We start from the raw sequence: 25,874 nt of genomic DNA on the forward strand, positions 1-25,874 counted from the left end.
TGCATACAGCATGTCTGGCATCTCACCAGGCAGATGTCTCTGGGACGCAACAACACAGTTGACAGAGCAACAGCAGGTGATGTACGCTAGAGTGGGGTGTGGGGTGTGAGGTGGAGGGGGGGGGGCATGGTCAATGTTTGCTGTCCTATTCTGAAAGCAGCATGGATGGCTTGGTACCAGTATACAACAGTTTTGGCTAGCACAGTGGCCTCCAACCTGCCAAACACTGGCGGATGTTAAAGTAGGCATGTTGCCACCTACACAAGCAGCAGCAGCAGCAGCAGCAGCAGCGGCAGCGGCATGCCGCGGAAACACGCCTATAATCACTATTCTCTCTCCTCTCCCAATGACATACCTGCTGTCATCCTCTGCCCTTTCATCCAGCCTGGTTCTTATGGGAATGCACTAGGGATGGCTGTGTGTCCTGTTCACTGGTAAATGTCTTTTTCAGGTCAGTTTTCTCCAACCTTTCCCTCACCTTTTTTGCAATTGTGCTGCAAACAACACAGCCATGCCATTTATTTGTTAGAGCTATAATGGACCAAATGGGTGACAGTCTCATCTGCTCAGGGCTATTATCTGAGCTCTCTGTCTTCTTTTCTCTGTACTCAGCGAAGATGTGCTGCTTTTCCTCTGGAGCGTAACAATCTTTGTAGTGGCTAGATCAAAGAACTTTGGAGAACTTCAATCGCTGCCAATCGCAGTCAGAATAAAATATTTCCAACTGCTTTTGTTTCCTACACTCAGGGTTGTGGACAGCCACGTGGGGTGAAAGGGCTGGTGCAAAATTTAGAAAATAAACAGAAGTTAAACTTTTGGATCTGAGACTTTGAATGCAAATAATTTATTCATAATCAACTACATGACAATGAGTCTGCCTCAGAAGGCCAATCTATTTCCATCGCCAGAAAGACGGGTTGTAGCTCAGGTTCAAAACACTTTACACAAATCAGAATAATGGGATGTGTTTTCTTTGACTGCTTTCTAGTTGAGTTATATTTAATTTTCTTCTCAGAGAAGAAAAACTACTATCAGAAACGTTACCTTGCAATAAATAAAAGCAGGTGTTTGCACTGCAATAACCCAGGAAAAGCAAACTATTCAAACCCTGCACATTTCCACACAGGCAGGCGCGCAACAGAAATGGAACAAACAAATTGTGTATAATTGCCTTTTTTCCCCAAATAAAAGTGGTGCGAGTGTACTTACCAGGGTAGTAAAAATATAATGGTAGTACTCTGTCATCATACCCATGGCCAGGGCCTACAGGGAGGAAAGAGAAAGTGAAAAGTAAGTGAGACAAAAATCAAAGATTAATCGCTTAATGTGCTTATTACTCTGTTCATCTTAATTCATTTAACTTTTACTTAACCTGCACAGTCTCTCTAATGTTGACACCACCTGCCTGGGCAGGAAGTTAACTGAGGATGGAGATTTATATTTAAAGAGCATATCCAGAACAGTCTGACTTGGTGCTAATGGTTGATTAATCGATTCGCTGTATTAATATCACACTTAGACTGAGACACAAGTTTAAACGTCAGACCAGCAGCCGCTGAGTGCGAAATTCAAACAACACATTTATATTTCCATTACCTGTTTTTTTTATTTAATTAGATACTTTTCACACAAAATGTGTTGTTTGTCCTGATATGATGTTGTTTATTTCACAACTCCATCTCAATGTGATAAGAAAAAAAAAGACTTCCAAGAATTCTTGTTATTCTCTGTGAGCTCTGGGTTTTTTTTCAGTCCAGATAACACAGTGTTTGGTCACAGCAAACAGAAGAATAGTTGGAATGCAATGTACACACCAACTTAAAGCCCACGGTTTTCAGGAAAAGTGCTGAAGTCATTGAGCTGAGCTGTTGACGTGGAGTATTTTTCCGATTTTTTGTGCCAGCTAAGTATTCACCATCAATAAATAATCATTCTACTTGCTTCCAATAGACACACAGCTGTATCAAGAATTCAAACAGTGCAATATACTCGTGAGAAGGCTTCAATTCAATAAGAACCCCCGCAGTTTTCATAAATAATCTGCCTCTGTTAAATGAATTTAACATGCCTGTGAGCAGAATTAGGCTTTCTAATTAAAAAACCTTTATTGTGCAATGGAGAGCATCCATTATGACGGGTCAGTAGTAGAGATCTAATATTCTGCCGAGAGATTAAAGCTGCATGGAGCAGAAAGTAGGTATCAGAAACATTTTCATCAGTGCTTAAAGAGAGAGGATAATAAAGGGAACGCACATGAACTTATTGTTTTAGTATAATGAGTGAACTGCGAGTCTACGTATGGAGCACTGAGCCCGTGTTTCTATAAGGGGACATTATGTAAATTTTGGGACTGCAGCTAATTCACTTTTAATTAAATTCAGGGAGCGCTATGATAAAAATTACCCATCTTTTTCACAAAACGTAGCAGACTGTTCCATCAACCTAACTGTTATTACTGTCGGTGAATAGCACTGAATATGGCCGCAACCAATGATCAGTGTCATTGCCAATTATTTTCTTGATTGATCACTAAGTCTACAGATGTAAAAAAAAAAATAAAATAAATAATAGGGAAACAGTGGAGAAAAATGCCATTTGTATTGGCTCAGACACAAACGTCACATCTTGAATTTGCTCCGATCGGCGGTGGGAAACCTAGAAGTACTGTACAGTTCAGAGCGCCACGTACGTACAGTCCCTCAGGTTTGGTTTCGCAATGATTTTATCTGCCGATCTGTAATGGCTCATTAAGGTGGGCTCGTACCTGCTTTAGGATCCAGGCAGCCATCTCATGTCCACAATCAAAGATGACATGGAACTCCTTTGCTTTCTTCATCTCCTTCAGAAGTGGCTTGGCATCCTTGGTCTCTGTGGGCAGCTGTCGGATCTTCAAACGAATGTTGTATCGTGACGGCGCCTTGATCAGCTCCTGCAGTCGAATGAGACCTGCAGACAAAGAGGATACATATAGCGTGAAAAATGAATTTTAAAGATGTAGCAACATAGTGTGTTTGATCTGCCGCCATTTTGAAGTATCGCTGATGCCGAGGAGGCCACAAAAAAAAAAAAAAAAAACCCAGCTGGATTCAGGTTTTCTCAGCAGAAAAAAAAAGGCTCATATGCATGCATGCCTTCCTAATCCACAGTCTATTGATCCTCCTACTCATGCCTGGCAAGCAAACAGACTGCTACAGACCTATCAAGAGAATTTAACACCAAGCCAGCACATTGCACTCTTTTATACCAAAAGCACAAAATAGAAAGAACCGCGATCTGCAGCCTCCTACAGAAACTTCCAATCCCACAGAAGGCTCCCGAGTGTTGAATCGCTCTCGTCTTCCATGATACCGTACAGCAGCATGGAATAGGTTCAATTTTACCCTGATGGAAAGCCGTGGTCAATCCGGTCTCTCCTGTCTCTCTCGCACACACTTCAAATGTGCTCTGATGAGAGCGGCTCTGTTTGCCCACCTTGTACTTGCCCCCAGGGAGCCCGACGCCGCCGTCGCATATTGAGCTACAATCTTCACCTTTCATTTCTCGACCACACGCTCAGGTAGAAAGCTCTCCGGGAGATACTGTGATGAGATTACAATGAGTTTCTCCCTCAGTAAAGAACTTCAGAGTCCAGGGATGAAAGAGGCAGGATTGATGGGAGAGATGATTACTTGTCATGGGTATAAAAATGGTTGGAGCAGCAAGGATAGTTTGAGAGGGAACTGGAGAGAGATAGGATTTTTTTTTCTTCATGGAATCACTTTAAGATAGCTCAGCCTATTTTTTATTTTGAAATGAAGTGCTGTGTGAGCAGTTTAATGGTGTTACTGTGAGTGGGGTTGGGTCTCCCCGAGGCCTACAGAAAGATTGGTGTGAAATAGGAACATGCAGGTCTTGTTGTGAAAAGTACTATTGTAGGGAGGAATAGTGAACCTCCTAGAGCTTTCCTCAGGTAATCCCAAAAGATCCCTACTCTAGGGCATGTCTGCGTCTTCCTGTTTTTGTTCATGCTGACACTTTGGGAGGTGTTAAGCAAGGAAAAAAAAATCTGTCAAGGGAGCTCAACGTTTGGGTAACACTGTCAGCGTAGATGTTTGTGGGCTCTGGCTAATGCCTTCAGACTTTCCCCCTGGATCTTCTAACGGCTGTGTGTGAATATTTTATCCCCTCCGATAGTTTTTCCTGCCAGCCGTCAGATAGGCTCCAATCAGCAGCGTGGGGCCCTGGAGCATGAAGCTGTGTGATTACAGCCTGGGACCGGGTGGAAGCGGCAGTGTGGGGGGATGCAATGCGGCTATGCAGCTGTCACACTTTTTAGTGGAGGGGGGGTGGGGGGCGTCAGGTGCGTTACAGCAGAACTGGCTCCATAGAGCGGGCCCGAGCGACTCCTATCTGACGGAGAGAGAGGCGAGAGGTCACCTTTTGGCATCTCACTGGGGCAGTTTGCTGGAGAATGAGGGTGTTAACATACTGGGCTCCAAGGCAGGAATGAAGAGAGGTCAAGGAGATGAGTCAGAATAATGTGGCAAGTGGGACGAGTCATTGGGATATCATCCGAGGTTAATGCACAGGCGCCGGCGACGCTGCAGGACTGGCTGTTTACTAGGATGTATGCAACAGATGTAAAAGACACACTGGAGGAGACAAAGCAGCAGTAAAACTAATATTTCCAAGACACCATTAGTTGATAAAAAGGAGCAGAAAAGGGTTTAAATATCTATTTAGAGGCACAATTTAAGATGTCAACCCGCAAGACAATATTCATTTCCTGAGAGTGGGGAGTGAATTCATTATGCAACCTGTCTAAAATTTAAACCTCATCTCAACTCTGTCTAATTTACTTACATTAAGTTGTCAGCCACATCGTGCCAAATTGCTCGTAAATTGCGAATAAGCATTTGAATATTGTTATCTCCTCCGGAGCGGTTACACTTTACCTCATAAAAATATCACTGCACTCCAGCTAAAATATGACTGGTCTTTTAAAACGCACATTATGAGCCACTCCACAAAGTCACGGGACAGACAAAATGGCTCAAAGACACATTTGATAGCCACCCTCAGAGATCAAGTGTCTCTGTGTGTTATTAATGGCTGTTGTCGGCCCACACATACTACAGTCCTGCATTGCATTAATCTGAAGAGACATTGGGTCATTCTGGGTAATGTGGTCCACTTTTTTTTTTTTTTTTTTTTTTTTCCAATGCTGCTGCTCACTCTCCTGGAAGACTGACACGGGCAGCACCTGGAGGACTGAGGCAGAACAGTAAGCTATTGATTTCTGAATTAACTTGACAGGTTACAAAGCACTCTCTGAACTCTGAGGAGCAGTGCTGCTTTTTGTAGCTCACCTGGTACCTCTTGCTTTTCTGGACAGTTTAGACTGTAAGAGAGCTGCAGGTTTTTAAACAGTGACACATTCATCACCACACACATACACACACACAAACAGGCGCACCACTGGAAGATGAAGACGGACAACAACTGTACCTGTACCTGTGCTGTCGTCGTAAACCACGGTGACCGTTCTCCACTTGAAGAAGTGCACCAGGTCGAGGATGGCTCTGCTGAGGGAGGAGAAGTCGGGGAACAGGCTGACATAGTACGAGTCCCTGTTGTCTGACACTTGATGCTTCCACTTGGTCTGGATGTGGGGCACTCCCAGAGCGTTGCAGATGGATTGGACCGCATTGGCCGACGAGCTGTGCGAGGGGCCAAAAATGGCCGCCACCCCGAGAGAAAGCTGGTCACATGCTGGTGGGAGAGCAAGAGAGTCGGTTTATTGTTTCTGCTCAATCTACCGTTTGAAAAATAACAGTTGTTTGATAATGACCGAGGCCAAATTGATTTATTTGATTTAATTCAACTCTGGGGAAACTTACTCTCAACTTGTATCTTATTTTCACCATTTAAAAACAATTTACAAAACCTTTGTGGAAGTTTAAACTATTAGTATGGTATAAAATAGTCTCAAAAAAATGTATTTCTCTTTCTGGGTACAATTTGAGTCAGCTGTTTTTTTTCAGTGAAAATCTAGATCTTGTCCCATGTAGTATATGTTCAAGATGTTCATTGTGAGAAGCTTGAGTTGGGTGGACGCTCCACAATATGCATAATAAATGAATATGTACATGATAAAATAGTAAGCCAACGAGGAAAAACGATCATACACAATAATACTCAATTAACCTCTGAGTCTTTTCTGCGACGTCTAAAATCCCTGCTAATTAGTGATTTGTATACCTCACAATAGTTCTGGACCAGACATGCAAAAACACACATTTTAAATTATTATTTTTTTTATTTTTTGGATTGATGGACACTCTGTGCAAAGTTCTCCAAAAACCTGTTACATTACCACCATAAAGTTGTGAAATAAATGGCTGTCGTATGTGGAAGGCAATTTTTATTTCTATGAGATTTCACCGACATTCACTTGAGGCGCTGTTAAATGTCTCCCTCATACGGCCGGACTCACCTTTCCTGGAGGCCTCAAAGCTGTCGAAGATGTTTATTCTCTGGATGTCATAGGTCAGCGTGGTGTTGGGGAGCAAGGTGCGGTTCCTGTTGATTGTGTTCAAGGCAAATTTAAAGGCTAGTTCCTCTGCTCCGGAGGGGCCACTCTCTATGGATTCAAATATTCCACCTGTGGGTCGAGAGAAAAAAAACAAAAAAAAACAAAGAAAAATAAGCAAAGAATAATAACTCTGAATAGCCACTTCCTTCTCCTGTAATTGCAATAGATTCCTTAGCACAAGTGACATTCAAGTAAATGGTCGATATGATGCAGGCAATTACAGCTCAAGTAGTGCTATCATTTTTAACACTTCAGTGTTTGTACTCTCATATTATTGATGCCATTGTGTTCGCTGCTTCACAGAGCTCAGTCACACGCTGACATGAAACAGATCTACAGTGAGGATTAGGCGTTTGGATCTCGGCTGATTTGCATTCGGTGGCAGTCGTCAGTGTAATTATAGGCAATTAGTTCTGTAGGGAGGTGAGTTCAGGGGTGGGTGCCCTTCTTTAACTCCCTCGCTCAGCCTTGACAGAAAGGTTCACTCCTCAATTTTGTCCCATTGATTTTAATGATTCTCAAATGAGAGGAGAGCAAAGAAAAACAAGTGAGCAGGGAGCGAAGAGATTAGGCTGAAAATACAGAAAGAGGAGGTATAGAAAAGTGGTATAGAAACAGAGAGATAGAAACAGAGAGACTGGCAGTGAAGGAGAAGGTCAGACGAGTCAGAAAGGCATAAAAATAAAAAACGCCGGGAAATATTTGAACACACTCGTTAAAAAGAAGTCGACTCCAAGGTTCAGATTCGTATTTCTGCCTCACATTTCACTGTTACTTTGGTTGGTGTTTACTGTAATGGGAGAGCATCCTGAAGGGAGCGCCACGCTGAGCCTGCCTGAGAAATCTTGTTACCTTTTGGATACATGAGAATCACACCTAGCGATGCTCATTAATTGACAGAGTAAAAGCCTCAGCAACATAAAAAACAAACAATGCACACTGCTTCGCCCACCACCTGAGCCAGACAGTATAATTACCGCGGCAAAGTAAGGTGTTGTCACCTTTAAAAAACAGCACCCATCAGGCTCGTCAGTTATTTCTATAAAGCTCCAGATGGTATGGAGGACGATGATGTTTGAACTGACCCTGAACCAACGTTTTAATCATCTCAAGATTATTTCACCATAGAATTTACTTGAACTTGCTTCACACCTGAAAATCATTTAAAAAAAACACATCATTCAATTTCATTCCAACCTACACGGTCAGATTTTCATGATCTGTTCTTCTCTCTTTCATTTTTTTTTTAAAGTGTTGCAAAGTAGATTCATTTTTTTGTTCCATCTAATTTACAAGCTAGTCACCCAGGACATGTCTAATTTCAGGTGTAAATGGGGTCAGTGAGAATGATAACAGAGTATTTTTCACACATCCATCATTACAACGAAGCAAAGCCATTACAAGGAAAGGCAATATGCCACAGCATGTAGCACACTGACATATTAATATGTAAAAAAAAAAGAATATTACTGTGTCAAACAGCGGGAACTGCTGTAGAGTCAAGCAACCAATTTTCAACTTTCAAAATAAACATGATAAAAAATAAATAAATAAATCAAAGCTACGTTCCATCAGCTTGAGCACCTTTGAGGATGGACTAAATCCTGAGAAAAAGCTTTACAGAAAATCAAACTTAAAAGAGAGCGGACTGGGTGGAGCGAGGGGAGATGAAAGAAGGGTTTGCGGGAGCCGCTCTGAGAAAACGCTCTCTGAGACAAGAGCAAAGTTCAGGAGTCCATCCACGGTTCCCACCCTCTCCGAGGACGGAGAGCCAGTTTGATGAAATCCAAACTGAGAGAAAAAAAAAAGAAAAAAGTTTAAAGCCTGTTCATTGATTCAATTACAGAGAGCGAGGGAAAAGTGGGACTGAAAGAGGGAGAGAAAAAGAGAGAGAGGGGGAGTGACGCATTTTTAAAAGAGTGGAGAAAGAGCGAGAGGGCTTTACATTAATAGACCCAGCAGGCTATAAATAGCAGCTGGCCACAGCAGGGAATGATAGAAAAGGAGTGCAGGAGGGCAAAGAGGATGTCATTAACTTAGGGAAGTGAGCTCCATCACTGTCACCACAGTACAGCCAGACAGTGTGTTGTGCTTTCTTTACATATGTATGTCCACCCATAGAGAAGTGAAGAAAGTGAACCAGGGTTTTTAAAAGACTGCACAGTCAAAAGATAAGGCACAAACTTATAAAGGCGCTCAAGTACATGTTTTGTGTCACTGAGTGAGTCATAATAATGAGGTTTTCTTGTGTTAGTCCTCCTGCTGTACAACGGGCCCGATGTGATGTGAACATGTTGCTATTCACGGCATTTCATTTCACTGCAATGGCACATTAATCTTCAAAAGAACGAATCCCCGAGAATCAGCATTAAAGATGATGGGAATCATGTCAGTCTGACCTAATAGATAATTATTATACTATTGCCCCGAGGGAGCAGATGAGGCTCCGCTGGCCTGTTCAACGAGTCTGAAAAGGAGCATAAGGATATTAAGTTAGGTTCATCAGATTTCTTTGGCACGCTGTATGGCTCGGACATGCTGGTTTTTTAGAGAAACTATCTCTCTCTGGGGACACAGAGGAGCAGAAACATTAAATTAAGTACTTCAAAGGAGATGTCAAATATTACATTACCTTGGAATAACCTTGGAATCTAACGTTACGCGAGTCTTTGGTTTGCGTTTTCTTTAAAGAACGGATCCTTTAGTCTTGTTTACACTGAATCGTGAATGTGACATTTCCTCCCATGGTATAGACTTTCAGCATCTTGGGAAAGACTTGCACACATTATTATAGGGTGTAATGTATATTTAAAGTCTAATAAAGCTCTGTCTTGTACCATCCATCCTCCTCTCACTACTGGCTGTTGGTCCGTCTGATTGCAGGTGTGTGAGTTACAGCTGGGATAATCAGTGTGTGTGTGTGTGTGTGTGTGTGTGTGTGTGTGTGTGTGTGTGTGTGTGTGTGTGTGTGTGTGTGTGTGTGAATTATGGAGCCGCCATCATTGGGACTGGAGTGAATTATGGTGCAAATGAAAGCTCTGAGTGAGTTATGAGCTGGATAATCACCCTGACGAAAAAACAGGCTTGCTGATCTGAGTGTCTCAGTGTGTGTGTGTGTGTGTGTGTGTGTGTGTTTGAGGGAGAGAACGACTGAGCAGAAGTGGAAATGAAAGTGCAGTGTGGGAGGGTGTCTCCTCTATGTAAATTTTATTCTCTTTTAATGTTTGTTCAGTATTAATCAAGTGTATTTTGGACTGTACAGAAAAACAGTAACTTGGTTTCATACAGATGTAAATTTTATTTGAAATTATAATCTCAGTCAGCAGCAACCTTTCTCCTCCTGAAGGACACAAAACAACCGTGTTGGTATTTTGGTAAAACACATTCTGCTGCTCTGAACAGAGATTAAAACTAAGATCGTATTTCTGCGACTTCAGTAAATATAGTAAATAATATCAAGGGCAATTTACTTTTACTACTAAAACAACTCTGAATGAAACTACACTATGCTCTCTACTCAAGGATGCTCTTGTACAATGGGAGACGGGAGTCAGATATGTTGCCATGGTGACTAATGCATCTATATGGCTGAGAGGCATCTGCAGTTTTGGAACCTGAACAGCTGATTGGTGGAGGAAGGGCGTTGTGATAGTGCGGACGGCCTGTCTCTGTGACTAATGACCAGAAGCGCAGCTGCTGGATGGCGGTGGTGCTGTTGGGTGGCTGCCATGGCAACCGATGAGCAAACTTGTCGCCAGGGCAAGTGGCTCAGGTATGCACATGAAGTCACTCTGTTAGGCTGTAGGACCTCCGCCCACCACAGCCCAGCCCCCCCGGCCTCTTTCTGTCTCCCTGCGTCTTTCAGCCCGTGAGGATCGCTGCCACGAGCCAAAAGGCAGGAGGCAAAAGTGATGGAAATGCTCCGTAAATATCCCAGAAATTCCCAGTGGGAGCGCTCCCTGACATGTTTGGCGGTGAATGGGACATGATGCATGAAGGCCTGCAGAGAGTCGCCGCCCCTGGTCATTAATCTGAAGCTCCCCTTGCGGTAGACTGACCTTCCTACGCTGCACAAGGGCCAATTCCAACGCTCCCCGAAGATCCCCGGAAAGCTGACCAGGGCACGGGATACATCAACTGTGCAAGGCGCTTGCCAGAGCTATGATATCGCACAAACAAGCCATCATCAATGTAGCCGGTATGAAATTCACCAGGATGATATCTGGAGAGACGCATGTTATGACTTCATTCGTCTTACACATGGCTTCACTGTTTGCTGATGGAGTGACGTTCTCTTCTATCTTATTCCACATGTAAGGCCAGAGACAAATGCTGCTCGTATACCGTTTGTAACAGAGGTGATACACAACACAGTAAATTTTTTGACAATACAGCTACATCTCCTCAGGCTTTGGCTCGGAGATAGTATCTCACAGAGAATTGGTTTTGTAAGAGCAAGATAAGAAAAGCACTAAACTTGGTTAATAGAGTTCCTTTTTTTCTATGAAGACACTCAGATCATTGTTTGCTGAATCTAGTAAACTAAGGTTTAATAAAAATAAATCAATAGAATAGAATAGAATAGAATAGAATGGAATGGAATAGAATAGAATGGAATAGAATAGAATAGAATAGAATAGAATGGAGTGGAATGGAATGGAATGGAATAGAATTGAATTGAATAGAATAAAATGAAATGGAATAGAATAGAATGACATGGAATAGAATAGAATGGAGTGAAATGGAATAGAATGGAATGGAATAGAATAGAATAGATTTAAAATCCCTCTCCCTAGACCAAGCAATAAAAACATAAAAAGGATCCATCAACTGGAAAATCCAGTTCAAAACACTTCATATGAACACAAAAAAAGCGAATCAATCCTGTGACTCAGCAATAAATCAATAACTTAATCAACCATCCCGTTAGAGTAATGGAAACTGAACATGAGACCAGTAGAAAGCAGCTTATGTGAACAACAGTTTAGCTGTTGTTATCCGACTTGTTTGGCTTGTTGGTATTTTACTCCACAATGGAATCACTTGTGTCACCCTAAAGCCTCCTGACACAGGCCTGGACTGTCACCTGCCACCGCTGGACGCTAAGCCTCAAGGCTGACTCACACATTCAAACATACACGTGTAGAAACACACACAATCACGCACCTTCCAAGATTGAGCCTAAACAAACCTGTCAGGTAAGAAACAACTGAGTCTGGGGAAAATGTGACTGATGTGAGAATTTAAAACCGACGCCTGCGGCATTCAAAGACACCTCGGTTCAGTTGCACTCGGGGTAATAATTAGCTCTACCTTTTGCCAAAAGATCAATCTCATCAATCTCTTATAATGAGCACACGCACGCACACGCATACACACACAGTCTCCAATCGGATATGTGTGCCACCATGCTCATCTCTGACCCAACTCTGAGTGGGAAACCAGTGATCATATAACATGTATTAATTCTGAGCGCTGGCAACAGATGTGCTAATTTGCTAGGCTCTCTCTATTCATAATAATGTGCCAGCTCCCTCCTCAAAATATGTGCTAATTTGCAAGGGCTCATTGTGGATGTGCTAAACTACCGGCTGACATTTTGTGTGCTAATTTGTCAAGCAGGGACCCCTTTTGGTACTAATTGTGCCAAACTGTGAGTACACTTCCACAGGCCTTGAATTGCTCAAGTCCCAAATGACTTCTCTCTGCTCGCAGTTTCCAGCCTCTCCACCGCTCTCAAATTGCGACTGCAAACTGAAAAGAAATACCAACTACTGTGAAAATATGATGTATAAGCACTTAGTGCACACGCTCGCCCCGCATGCACACGAGCACAGTCACACACACACACGCGCACAGTCACACACTCACATTTCATAGAAATATGTGCCTGCTCTTGAGAACAGACAAGCTCCTTTAAGAAACACAGGAACAAACCTAGAGTCAATTGCTGTGGCAGTTTTGTAGTATCATTAAATGCACATATACACACACACACTACAGAGGAATAATGGCCTGTTCCTCAGATTTAAAAAGCTACTTACGCAAACATGAGGTCATAACTACTGTTTACTATGATGATGTGTTATATTAAAATGCACCATTCTGCTGAAATATTTCCCCATCATCACGAGGCATAAACACACCTACATATCTTATGACTATATTTACAAAATGAATATAGTCCCAGTCTTGAGTTTCAATTACCTGCTTAGACAAACAGAGACACAGTGAGAAGCCAAGTGCATGTTGTTGCAGAGGCAGTGTGCGCCCCCCACACACACAGACGCACACATATTCCCACTCACAGGGAGAAGCTTGTTTTTCCTCCTAATTGTCAAGTACGCAAAGTATTTCATTACATCAAAATTGTCAATCAATACTTCACACAAACACAAACAATTCTATTTAGGGCTGCAAGCTATGATTATTTTTACCGTGTTTTTTGGGGGCAGCTATTCTTCTTAAGTTGACTGATTAATTGTTTGATCGTTTCTTAATGCTTAATAATTAAAAAAGGAAGACATCTGGCGTGACATGAAGGAAAAATAGGATGCTATTCATCAATCACATGCTCTTATTTGCGGAGGTGACACATGAAAACCATGGGATTCAGGTTTACAGCAATAGAAACAGAGGAAGGAAGCAAATCCTGACGTTTGATAAGCTCATAGTTATTATTCATGCTATAGCCCGGTCGGTACAAATCACATGCACTTAATGTTACTGCCAACCATTTCCCAGGTATAGAGCTCTGACATGAAGAAAACCGTAGAAAGCCCCTCGCTTGGCGAAAGAGTAACAATATTTATTGAAGCCTCTGATGTGCACAAATCAACAGAGGCGCACGGAGCAGAAGGCAGCCATTATAGTGGCTGTAATATAACATGCAGAGAGGTGGCGACGCGTTTTGAGCTCTTCCTCAGTCGGCGCTGAACGATGCCCGAGGAGGAGCAGTCAAGCTTCAATAAATCTTTTCAGTCTTTCCAAGCAAAGACCGCTCAATTGTCTTCATGTTGGTTCTCTGTGGGTCACTCTGACAGTCCCGTTCCCACTGTTACAGTTGGCAAAGCTGATAATAATGGAGTTTATTATAAGAGACTATTATAATGCACCCTCCTCACCTGGTCTGACATGTAATATCTAGTATATCACCAAATGCAATGACTCATTTGTACAAATAAAAATATTCTTTAAATTGCAGTGCAAACATGCCTATTAGCACTGAACTGTCAATGTTATAATGATTGCTACAATGGGAATGCTAATTCCTCTGTGCTATAAATGTCCCCAGTGAAATGCATCACTGAAGTTCACCGTCATGACGTCTGCTCTGCAGCTGTGGCATGAAACATCACATTTTGGGTGAAGAGTACCTTATCATTTGATTGATGCAAATGCATTTTTTGGGGGGAGGGGTGGTAATATAGTGCCTTTCCTACACTGCATGCTTTATGAGGCTCTCACACTTCCTATCTGACTTCCAAGTATAAACATGAGTATTCCCAACACTCCCATCATGAGGTTATAAAGTTCAAGTAAATAAAACAAATCCCAAAACTGCAGTCACGAGCTTTTTCCGCCGGCACAGAAAAGATGTGATATAGCTCTGATATAGCGGCCTGAGGGAGGCAGAGGGACCGCTTACTGAACAGAACGCTTCCTAATGCTTCATGCCTCACCCATCTCTGCCATTTCTCTTTCTATGCCCCATCTTTTCTCCCTTTTATCAAACAGCCACACACACACAGATATGCACACACATAGCCTACACACACACACACATACCATCTTCCTCGCTCCCTGTGACTAGAGTACGTCTATGGTGGCCTCGGCAGGTGACAGATGGCGACCTCACAGCGCTGCTCACTGTAAACTGAGTTTTAATCAAGCCTAAGCACGTGTGAGAGATGCTAATTATCCACTGCAGGCTAAGAGAGGCAGGAGTCCAGCCTTGAGAACATTGCGGCTGTGCATGTGCATCTTCTGGTTTATAATCACTTCCCCCCATTGTGATAAAAAGCGTTTTATCGGCGTTATTACAAGTTATGGCGCCGCAGCTGAGAACTATGAGGCAGGATGGACTGGGTGTCTGCAGCGTCCCTGGACTCTCCAGCCCTCCGGCTGTATCGCTCACCAAAATAAACATGGCTGAGAACTTGACTAACAGTAATCTTCAAGTCTTAAAACAAACTCGCTCGAAGTTAAGCAGTGGGATTTCTCATCACACTTGCCAAAAGGTGGGATGCTAAGACTTTCATCTCACTGACGTGCCATCTCCCAACATTTACATTTCATGAAACCACCACTCCTTCCCCGAAAAGAGAGCGAGAGCAGGATAAGCTCGCAGCACAGCGTCTCATACGTATTCTAACATATATCATGTGGGGCCGACCTTGGTGCCGAGCTAAAAAGAAGTTCAATTTATAATGTTGCAATTAGGTCGCTGCAAATTATATGAGACCTCTTTACTCGCTCCTCTGCTCTCATTCTAATTCTCACCGTTCTCCTCCTCATCAAAATGGCCCTGTATTACACTCTCCCCATTGTAAGTTTGGACAAAATGGCTGTAAAATTAGACTTTCTTTCTTGTAGAAGGGCAGATGTTATCTCCTGTCAGAGCCAAAGGTCAAGAATTAATTCAGGAGGCGGCTCTTTAATGTTCACAGCTGGGTTTTTTCTGCACAGTGATGGAAAGAGAGAGGGAGAGAGAGGGAGAGGGAGAGGGAGGGAGAGAGGGAGATATTCTACTGGATTTTGTTAATCTGATTATTATAATTTTTAATCTTCACATAGGAAATGACAGACGAGATGGTACTGTAAACCCTGACTTAAATATGCAAAAAAAGAAACTATGCAGTAAATTATAATTATATATTAGATTGGGCAATAACGTGCTAACACACAAAAATTTAATTACAGTGACTGGGAGAGTCATTGCTAGTGGTTTGCAAGACATTTAACTCGTGTTCTTTCACTGCAGCATCTATATAGTGTCTATATTGTCTCATTAAAGCCTTTTCCTGCCATGAAAAGAATATGGAGACTATAGAGGAGGGCATATAAGAAGCAGATTTAAGCCTTGAGACAAATGGGTATTGTACAGACCCTGCCTTGCTCCCTATATGTTATAAAGCACGTCATGTTGATAGCTGCAGTGCTGTGCGCTATTCCAAAGTCTGGGGGAAGTTCAATGGAAATCTGAGACTGAAAGGTTGTTCGCTGCTTTGAAATTCAAAGGTACAATAGGAAACAGAGGCCTGGAATGTGTATGTCAAATGAGGAATCGTGCCTTTGTGTGCACGGACACTGAGACCATGGGACGAGGGGAAGTGAAGGCTTGATGATAGGGCGAGAGAACAAAGTAGAGGGGAAGGTCCAGGAGACAAGCTGAGAGCCAAAGGAAGACAAAGACGACACAGAGACGAAGGACAGAGAAGGACAAAGGAGGGTGTGGGGGGGTGGTGGTGGGAGATGGAGAACAGGGAGGAAATAAAAATGGGCAGAGGACTCTATTTTCTGGATTCGGGGGTATTGATTCGATGCTGAAAGTGCACCTCGCCGTCACACTGCCTCCTCACAGCCCGTCAGATGTGTTTAGAAAACAACAGGTGACGGGCATGATGTCTAAAGTCGCAGTAAGCTGTAGGTATTTACGCAGATGGCAGACGGATGTGCAGTTGGGCGACCGAAAAATGGGGAGCGTGTGGAAGGAGGGAGCGAGGGAAGGAGAGGAGGAAGAGGAAAGAGTGAGAGGAAGAGAGAGAGAGAGAGGGAGAGGGAGGGGTGGGGCATGAAAAAAACAGATGAGCAAAGGAAACGAAGAGGGAGAAAAGGAGAATAAAAGAGGTCACTGGAGGCAGATAAAAGACACTCAATTAAACGACTGAATGGATGGCCCATTAGACCTGAACGGACACCTGCATCCTCCTCCTCCCCCCCTCCCCTCCCCTCCCCTCCCCCCTCCCCCCTCCCCTCAGCCACAGGGCAGGAAAATGTCAGCTCCTGGTTTGGGTTCATCAGCCTCCCATGAGCCACTGCTGTACACAAGCTAGCGGATAATCAGAGCTACAGGTACAAGTCAATATGCTACTCTTTGCTGCAAAGGTGTGTCATTCTTTTCCTGCTTGTTCGGCAAACACACACACACACACACACACACACACACAAGCAATTGCATGGCAGCAGAGAAACAGAGACAGAGAGAGAGAGAGAAATGGAAAAAAAAGACCTGCACGCTGACTTTAGTGAGGAAAATAGCCAGAGGCATAATGATTTAAAAAATAAAAAATAAAAAAAAATCCCTGAATAATGAAGTTCCTCAAATATGCAAGCTCATTTTTTTCCCCTTATAAATAACAAAATATCTATTGAGGATTAATGTAAAAAGACAAAAGAAGAGAGACCGGTGGAAAAGGAAATCAAGAGCCCTGTCTTAATCTCTCTCTCTCTCTTTCTCTCTGATCCGCAGTTTGACTGTTTATTTCTCCATTTCTCACATTCATTCACACCCTGTTGAGTAGGAAATGCAGAGTCTTTTGTCATGTTCAAAAAGCACTGGCCGGCTGTGGGCTATATCTCACCAGAAGCTATGCAAGGGGAAAAAAAGAGGCGATTGGCTTCATTATGTCTCCTAAAATTCTTAAAACAGATTGTGCAAGATGGGAAATCAATCTAAGTCTGTTCCAGTCCACTGTAATGCTTTGAGTGTGTGTGTGTGTGTGTTTGTGTGAGAGAGAGTGTGTGTATAAAGGGAGGATTGCTGGGTCATATCAAACAAATGGGGGAAGTGTGTCGTTCTGAGTGTGGGCGACTTAACAACAGCACCCTGACAAGGCTACTGCAGCCAAAAAGAAGTAGCTTTTTTTTTTTTTTTTTTCAACTGAAGCTTTTGTCTGAATGTTTCCCAGAAGGAGGCAGATCTTTTTTTCTGATTTCTTTAACTAATGGCATCTTCCATCTGTTATCTTTTGCTCACTTTAACACACCTTAGACACAAATGCGCCAGCTTCTTTCCAACACTTTCACCTCTCCTTTTTTTTGCGAGCATCTCGAAAATAAATAAGATTGAGAGGGCGATTAGAGAATGCCTCACAATCACTTTGAGGGAAAAAAAAGAAAAACATCTGAGCAAACAGAAAAGGGGAGTATAGAAATATGAAATTCAACATTGGAGGAGGACGTTTTGCATAGCCCTGCTGGATCGTGGAAAATGTGAGTGTCATGCTGATTCAAAGAACATGATTTTAAGTAAGCCTGTCTCAATACGTCCTCCCCCAGAGCCCATTTCCCCAAGTGTCCTTGGTTCAAACAGAGAAACGTTTTTACATCCGACGGGCTGTGCTGTCAATGGGAGCCTGAATTCTGCTTCCTCTCTTTCAGCCAGTCGCTCCCCTCCTTTTCCTTTTCCTCCTCCTCCTCCTCTTCTCACTCCTTTATTCAACTGGCATGGGGATGAAGGTGAATCACCACATCCTAACCTGATCGGTGCCTCACATCATAGCCAACACAGCCGGAGGGCTTTCTGTAATCGATTGACTTTTGAATCCCATGTAGTTTGGACGTCAATGCTTTCACTTACAGTGTATGTGCCCTCAAATATGTTTACTTGGTCTGCGTGCTCGGAATTCACATGTAATTGCCTCGGTTTATAGGGCACATTAAGACACAGTTTTAAATTCATATATAACTATGGGGGGGGAATTAGGAATGCATATTTACAACTGAGCCCTTTAGCAACAAACGCATGCAACAAAAGGCAATCAGCAGACCTCCTACAAATTAAAACACACATTAAACATTTACTCTAGCTCCCAATCAGCTACATCTGCAGCTTCCATAATAAACCACTGACAAACTAGGTTTGTTTGCCTCTATTAACCAATCAGGTAATTACCACAGTTGAGCTCCTGCAAAGTTAAAGGTCTCTCACATGTAACTCCCACGTACAACGCAGAGCGTGGCGCAAACACTGCAGCAAAGCGGAAGGTCGATTTTTCAAACCACTTAAAGCGCAGCCAGTTAACAACATACATATATCACACAGAGAGTAATTGAACACGTACGGCCGAGTTCGGAAATGTGACAGACAAATCGAAAGGGAGAAACAAGAAATGTGATAACGTCTGAGAAGCACATCCTGAAGAAGTCGCTGCGGCCTGTGGCTGTTTTAAGTCGTCATTAATTCACAGCGACACGCATGATTAATCCACTCCCACACATCCGTCTTATAGTACACATTTGTTGTTTTTCCTTTTTTTTCCTTTTGTATACGTGTTTGCATTCTCACAGATGGTAACCTGTGATAGATACACACAGACTGGGGCATCTGGGACTTGGCACTGGTTGCTTGCTATGCTGCCAGTTTCTGTCTTTTTTTTCACAATTCCTCTTAGCAATACAAACATATTGATTCTTATTGATTCCCACCATCTTACGGTCTAGTGGAAGAGAAGACAGTCAAGTACGTAATGCGGCCTAATAGATAGATTCATTAGAGTCTAATAAAAATACATATTTGGGTTTAGTTCCCAGTGGAACATACAAGGATATTTGTATTACTCATGTTTTTTTTAACCATTTCTCTTTCCTCTAGGAGCTGTTTCATGCAAATCTATAGAGCCGGGCAAATTTTCAGCATGCTAACACTATACCGCTGACATTTATTCGGAGCTGCAGTGCATGACTCCTGGACTCCCACTACATTTCCACGGTGTACTCGACTGTCCTTCCTGAGTCTCTTCACAGAAGCCATCACAAAAACAGTAATAAAAGACCACAACTGAGAGTGGGCTGAGAGTGGACTGCTCTGAGGCAAACTAATCTATCTTTACTCGGTATCTGCTGGCTTCAACACTCACTGTTTTTCTTCTCAGTCACACCTCACACAGACTCACCCCCCCTCCCTCCTCCTCTCCCCCTCTCTCTAACAAACACTCTTGTTTTTCTTACACTGCTCAGTGGCTTCAAATTTTCCTCAATCTCCCCTGGTGGGATTGTGAGAAGGACGGATCCACATGTGCTAAAAGATGCACACACACAAAAAAAATACACATACATAAATATATCTACTCCTTACGAGCAGTTTGAGCTCTGACCTTCCGTCAGCTCAGAGCCAGACAACCAGGCAGCTAGACATGCAGCAGGGTCCTTCTCAAGGGACAGTTTCTCAGAACAATTGCACACATAACCCCTAACCCTCCTGGAGCCCAAGGAATCCCTGAGTGACAATGACAAAGAGTGAAAGCCTGTGAATAATGAAAGCCAATACTGAACTCAAACCCTCCGCAAGGCAGGAGTGGAGAAAGAGGACAGATGTGTTTTGGTATGAGTCGTAAAAAAAAAAAGAAAAGAAAAAAAATAGTCCATATGTCAGATGAAGTACTGGTTACACTGCGTACAAAGTCAATCATGTAAAGCCGGCGTCAATGTAAATAATCTTTCTCAAATAGTAGCTGGGAAATCTCAAAAAATTGACTCGATTCTAAACACAACAGGAAAACTAATTTCATACCTCACAGATATTTTCCATTTCGAAATGCCAAGAAATCTGTACCCTGAATTAATCACCATTGAGCCTTTTGTAACTGAGGCATGACAGCAAGACCTTCAAAGAGTCAGGACTGTAAACATGTTTTAGAAATCCATCTAGATATTTCCCTGCTTCAAGCCCATGTGTGGTGCTGCATGCTAATGTACGACAGATCTCCTCTTTGTTCTTGAAACCCACGGTGGGTATTTTTAAACCATGGAAATCATTTGCCAGCAGAGAAGAGATAGTTTCATATTTCTATAAGCTATGGTGGGGCCAAGTGACACATGAATATTTTAAGCAGCTTTGTGCCTATTTAAATGTGTTTGCCGTGAACATGCTGGCAGTGGGCCAGGGCACAGGGTGTTATCCATAATTCCTGCAAACCCAAGCTAAACTCCAGCATGCTGATAATTCAGCCTGGAGGAGAGCAAAAAGCAAATAAAGTCAATTAGCTACAAACTCCCCCTGAATTTGCTCCCTCTACCCTTGCTTGTTCTTGACAACCTTGAAATTCCGCCACAATAGTTGAGGGGATAAAAAGAGTGTTAAATATTAGAAACGCAATAAAGGACCTTTATCCTGGCACAGCATTGTGGAAGTAGCTAGATAAACTTAGCTTCCACCAGAGGGGATTGTGTCTTTTGCCAGAGGACTGGAAAAAAAAAAAAGAAAAAAGACTTGATCTCCTTTCCAAAATGAAAAACAATGTTGTGCTTTAGTCATAATATTCCCAAACATGGCTGAAGTGGGAAAATATAAACATAAGCTGGAAATAAACAAAATGAGCACATATCTGAGTCAACAATGCTTTCAGCAGCAGTTGACAGCCCGGGGACGTACTGCAACTGCCAATGTTGCTTGAAGATGGCGCGGTGATAACGTTATCACTCAACCTTCACAGCCGCAGACCAACCATGGACATCAGGAATAAAACACTGTGCACTATCTCAACTTCTTTGCTGATTTGGGTTCTCTTTAATTTCCTCCATCTATGAGTGAGACACGCGTCTTTAAGTAGAAGTCTATCAGCTCCTAATGAAATGGCAGATGTGATGACTCACTGCTTGAGTGACTGAACGCTTGTTTGTGGGGAGGGCTGAAACAGATCATGAGCACACGGCGCTATTTCCATGGAATTTCAGTCAAATGAGCTCCTCTCATTTTTCAGCTTATACCCGTCACGTGATGCTCTCCACTTTAACACAGCCCTGCATTTTCCACCTCACAGGCACCGAGAAAGTTCAACTTTTACAACAGCAGCACCTTTAAATGCTACTGCGCTGAAATTTCACATCATTTCGGCAAGAAGGTCAGATTTTTCTACAGTCTCTTCAGATTTTCCTCATAAAAACAGAAGCTTACAATATTAAGAGAAAAAAATGTTCACTTGCAAATTCAATATCTCCTTTAGTTATTTTTTTCATGCCAGAGAAGTTTTCATTACATGTTGAAATGGATGTTTTACGGCCTACATACTGTACAGGTGGAAGAGGAAAGAAAACTTATATTGCATCTGAAATAGTACCCACTTTGTCATGGGTCTCTGAGACCCTTAGCTACAAAGTCTCATTAAACACTCTCAAGAGGTATGTGGGAACTAGTTATAAAAAAGAGGATCTTCTCCCAAGCGTATTTTATTACACCTTGTAAGGGCTTCCATTTCAGTATCTAAGTAAATGAATTACCTGTGTGATTTATAAATGAGCAACACTGAATACAATAACTCAGTTCAGTCTGGGAATTAGCCCCGTATGTTTGCCTGCAGCTGGTGGCTTGGGCACTTATTGTTTTTCCTCTTTTTTTCTTTTTTTTTACTACTCTGACACTTATCGCTCTACATGGGGAGACCAATGCTGTGAATACAAAGGGCTGAGTATGCTTTGGTGTAACAGTGTGCGTGTGTGTGCATGTAAAGGTCTCAGTCTGACAGGAGAACAGTGGTTGTACAATGTGAGCCGCTTGTCTGGGCAGAATGGAAGTGGGGCAGGAAAGGAACAGACAGACCCAGGGGAGCTGACCTCCTCATTTAGCCAGCCTCTTGCAGGAGCAGCTGGGATTATCTGCTGAACAAGCACATCCTGCAGGACAGGAAATGCACCGGGGGGAAGGACCAATGGGCTCCAGTGACTTCTCAGGGCAATTTTGCTTTTTCTCCAGTCTCAAAAAGCACATGCACACACACACTGACACAGCTACATCTTACTTTCTTGATAAAAAAATCTATCTCTGTCTTTTTGAAACTCAGCCCCGTTACAAGCTTTACAAACAGACAGATAAGTATGTCATCTTTTCTAAAGAGAATGAATTACACTGCAGGACATGGGGAAGTCTTACAAAGGAAAATGTGAAGTGGATGCTGCTTGACTGACAAATAAATAAGGCTGCACAAAAACCTTGGATTTAAGCTTTTCTAACACACACATCAGCCTTTTTTTTTTTTTTTTTTTTTGAGTGGGGGGGTCAAGCAACAGGCTCGGGCTGCGCCGCCAGGAGACCAGGTCGCTGTCCGTGGTCCTGAACACGGAGCCGGATCAGCACAACGGACAGCGACTCGACTTCTCAGCTACTCCGGTCTATCACTGCCACCAGAACACACAACAGACTTTATGAAGAAGGCAAGTGGAGCGAAAGATTTCAGTGACACGAATCAGCTCTTATCTCGCGTGTGTGTGTCTACCGCGCTGATCCAACGTGTCAGGCGACAAAAGCCAATTTTTGTCATCACCTTTCCCCACCAATATAACACACAAATACACAAGTCAGCGTGACATCCACGGCCAGATTTCACTCTACGGTGTCAAACACGGCGAACTTCAAATATTTTATCAATCACTGCTCCACACACTCTCTCTCTCTCGCTCCCAGGAATTTTGTCATTATTTGCCGGCTTGGAAACTTTGGTGTCAAATACTATTACGCTGGGACGTCGCCGTCCCCCCCCTAGGATTAGTGAATAGACGCCCGGCGTCTGTCAGACAACGTGTGAGACGGGAAATCTCTCATCGGGCTGAGAAGGATGCAGCAGGAAGAAAAGCACATCCCCGTTGCCATAGCGGCGGCTCTTGCGGACGCGGCCTGACTCTTAAACAGGACCCTCGGGGGAATTAGGAGGGGGGGACTGTATAAGGATGTGTTGTCAACACTTGATGACATCCGCTGTCAGGAGGGGGGGTGGGGTCTGGGGGGGGCTCCCGTGCCCTGTCACTCCAAGATGCCTCTCTGTGCACATGCAACAGAGATATGCAACAACGCAGCCACGGATCTGATTAAGCAACAGATGAAACCACAGGAGGCCGTGGTTTAGTCTTTCTTTCTTTTTTCTTTTTTTTAGGACAGACAAATGTTTGTATTAATAGCACAGTTTTTAAAGCTGTGAATCAGCGACAATGCGCTGTAGTGACAACTGTTGAAGAGCTATCAACATTAATTATACAGATCTTCCGCCAAGCGATATTCTGTCGCCTAGTTCTTGAGGAGAAGTGGCTAATCAACTTCAGGCTACTTATCAGTATGACTGATGATTCTCTGTTGGTGCTTTGAACAGTTCTGTGGTCACATTTGGCTTTCAACATGACTCAGCCAATCACCACTTCAAAACAGGAACTATCCTTTTAATCAATGCCAATAACTGTATAAACAAGCGATATAAATAAAACAGAGGGATGCATGCTGGAGAGAAGATCAGTGAGATTAAGGATTTAAAAAAAAAAAAGTACTGGCCAGTGTATTGATCGGCCCCTTGTGATAGATCAGAGGGATTGATCTGCACTCTGGGGAGTAATGTTTACATGTAAACATTTACTGCAGAGGACATGTTGGGGGTGTCAGCAGTTTAAAAGGCCGTGGAGATACAAGAGGACCGTGGGGATGTGAGTCCAGCACTGATGTGTGTGTGGTTTTTTTTTCCTCCAGTTTCATCAGCTGCACATATCCGTGAACTGTTGCATAGGAATACGCCTTCATCATCTACGAGTTAGCTCCAGTTTTCTTTTTTTGCAAAAGTTACTGTAACACTGCCTGTAGGAAAACATCATCCAACCCTCTCACGATGCGATGCATAAGGCAAAAAAGCAAAGTGTGGTGAGATTACAACTGTTAACTGTTGAAAAACAACCGCGATTGAAAGAGTGCAGGTGAAAATCTTTCGCCAACTGTACAAGAGGAGGCAAGAGTGGGACACGAATGTCTCGATACAGCGGGGTATTTTTTTTGTATTATTATTATCTGGCATCCCGTCAATGTCATTTCACTGTGGACTGTTAAATAAGCAGTCCGTGTGATTGGATGTCGCTTACAGATGGTTATCGTGCTATAAACAAGGAAGAATCTTACCAAATCTTAAAACGTGTGGCATCCCGCGAGTGTAACCAAGAAACAGCAGCAGAAGCGGGATCAGCCTGAGGTTGGACCTGAAAACGAGACTGGTTATCATCAGATGATGGGAGGTAATCTTCATGTTGTTTTTAAAAAAAAATGCACAGTGGTTTTAATCCCCCCGGTGCGCGGGTTCGATTCCCCCCGTAATTCTTCTACGGTCGTTGGGCAAGGCAGGGTGACGGCGGCCCTGGATGCGCAAGATCACGGCATGGTCACTTGCGCTTTCCCTAAATCCATTAGCAGTCCCGGCATGATTCCTTCCTCTTCTCCTTCTCCTCCTTCACTGCGCCAAGAAACAACAATCCTCCGGGTCGAGGGACGGCGGGACATCCATGTCGAAGGGTATGGATCCAGTGGGGAGGAGGAGGTGGTGGTGGTGGTGGAGGAGGAGGAGGTGGAGGAGGAGGAGGAGGAGGGGGAGCCCGAGCATGGGCTGATATAGGTGATGTACTGGAGAGAGAGAGGGGGTTTGGAGAGGAGCTAGAGAGCGCCAAGCAGAGGATACAGCAGCGATATGCAGCCCCCTATGAGGCGCTCTGGGTTGCTTGCGCTCCCATTATACTGCACTGCTGCACAGGCTCTGACGTCGAGCCAAGGTTAGTGTTGTGAACGCGCACCAGAGAGAGACAGGGAGATAGCGAGTGGTGGTGGGGGGGGGGGGAGAGAGAGAGAGGGGGGGTGTGTGGAGGGGGGTTACAGGTAGAGAGAGAGAGGACGAGGTGAAAGAGGGGGGAAAAAAGAGGGAGGTGTGGAATCGAGAGAGGGGTGGAAGAGAGATGGAGGGGGAGAAAGGGGGAGGGAGGAACGGGAAAGTTTATTTCATAGGCTACCACCTTATTCAAAATGCGTTTTTTTTCTCTTCCTTCTACAAACTCAATTGGCTCCGAGCTCAAAGCATGCATTTGAAATCGTGTCGGTAAATATGAGATCTTTTACTCACATCAACAGCAACTTGAGGGCGAACCGAGCACTACAGTAAATCCAATATACAGTATGCTGCCTGGCACATTCACAAGTCTGTCTGAGCAGTCCAAAAATAATGGTTATTGTAAACTTATTGATCCGATGTGATCATCTTATGTCATAAAGATCAACACACCCACAATCCATGACTCAGCTCTGAGGTGATATCCATCAAACTGTTCACAATCTCACTGTGTAAGAAGAGAAAAGAAAAGAAAAACAGCTGGCCAACCTCTGCATGGAAGTAATGTATAGGCTAAACTGAAGCCTGCAGGATATCACTTCACTCAAACAGACTATGATATGAAGGTCCACTGTTTTTGCCATTCATAACTTCCCTTTCTGAACCTCTTTTTACGAGATTTCAGGCCACAACCTTTCAACAATTTACACCATCATTCCAGAAATGTGGGAGGAGTGGGATGA

General features: G+C 43.4%; 1 protein-coding gene across 2 annotated transcripts in view; it reads right to left on the bottom strand.

Moving 5' to 3' along the window:
* The window catches only part of LOC146961439 (glutamate receptor ionotropic, kainate 2-like), a 59,614-nt gene extending 34,708 nt beyond the window's left edge, over positions 1–24,906 (bottom strand). Inside the window, exons 1-5 of one of the 2 annotated variants that reach the window (XM_085770052.1) lie at positions 24,441–24,906; positions 6,476–6,643; positions 5,494–5,751; positions 2,765–2,946; positions 1,210–1,263 (exon numbers count right to left, since the gene is read on the bottom strand). In XM_085770052.1, the coding sequence (XP_085626178.1) occupies positions 1,210–1,263; positions 2,765–2,946; positions 5,494–5,751; positions 6,476–6,643; positions 24,441–24,564 (786 nt within the window). In that variant the 5' untranslated portion in view covers positions 24,565–24,906. Of the gene's footprint in view, positions 1–1,209; positions 1,264–2,764; positions 2,947–5,487; positions 5,752–6,475; positions 6,644–24,440 lie in introns of both variants that reach the window. The other variant, XM_085770051.1, reaches the window with a different exon arrangement.
* Positions 24,907–25,874: the final 968 nt, after the last annotated feature.

The sequence above is a fragment of the Trachurus japonicus genome, chromosome 24 (assembly GCF_045865225.1).
Source record: "Trachurus japonicus isolate A0001 chromosome 24, Traja_1.0".
Lineage (NCBI taxonomy): Eukaryota > Metazoa > Chordata > Actinopteri > Carangiformes > Carangidae > Trachurus > Trachurus japonicus.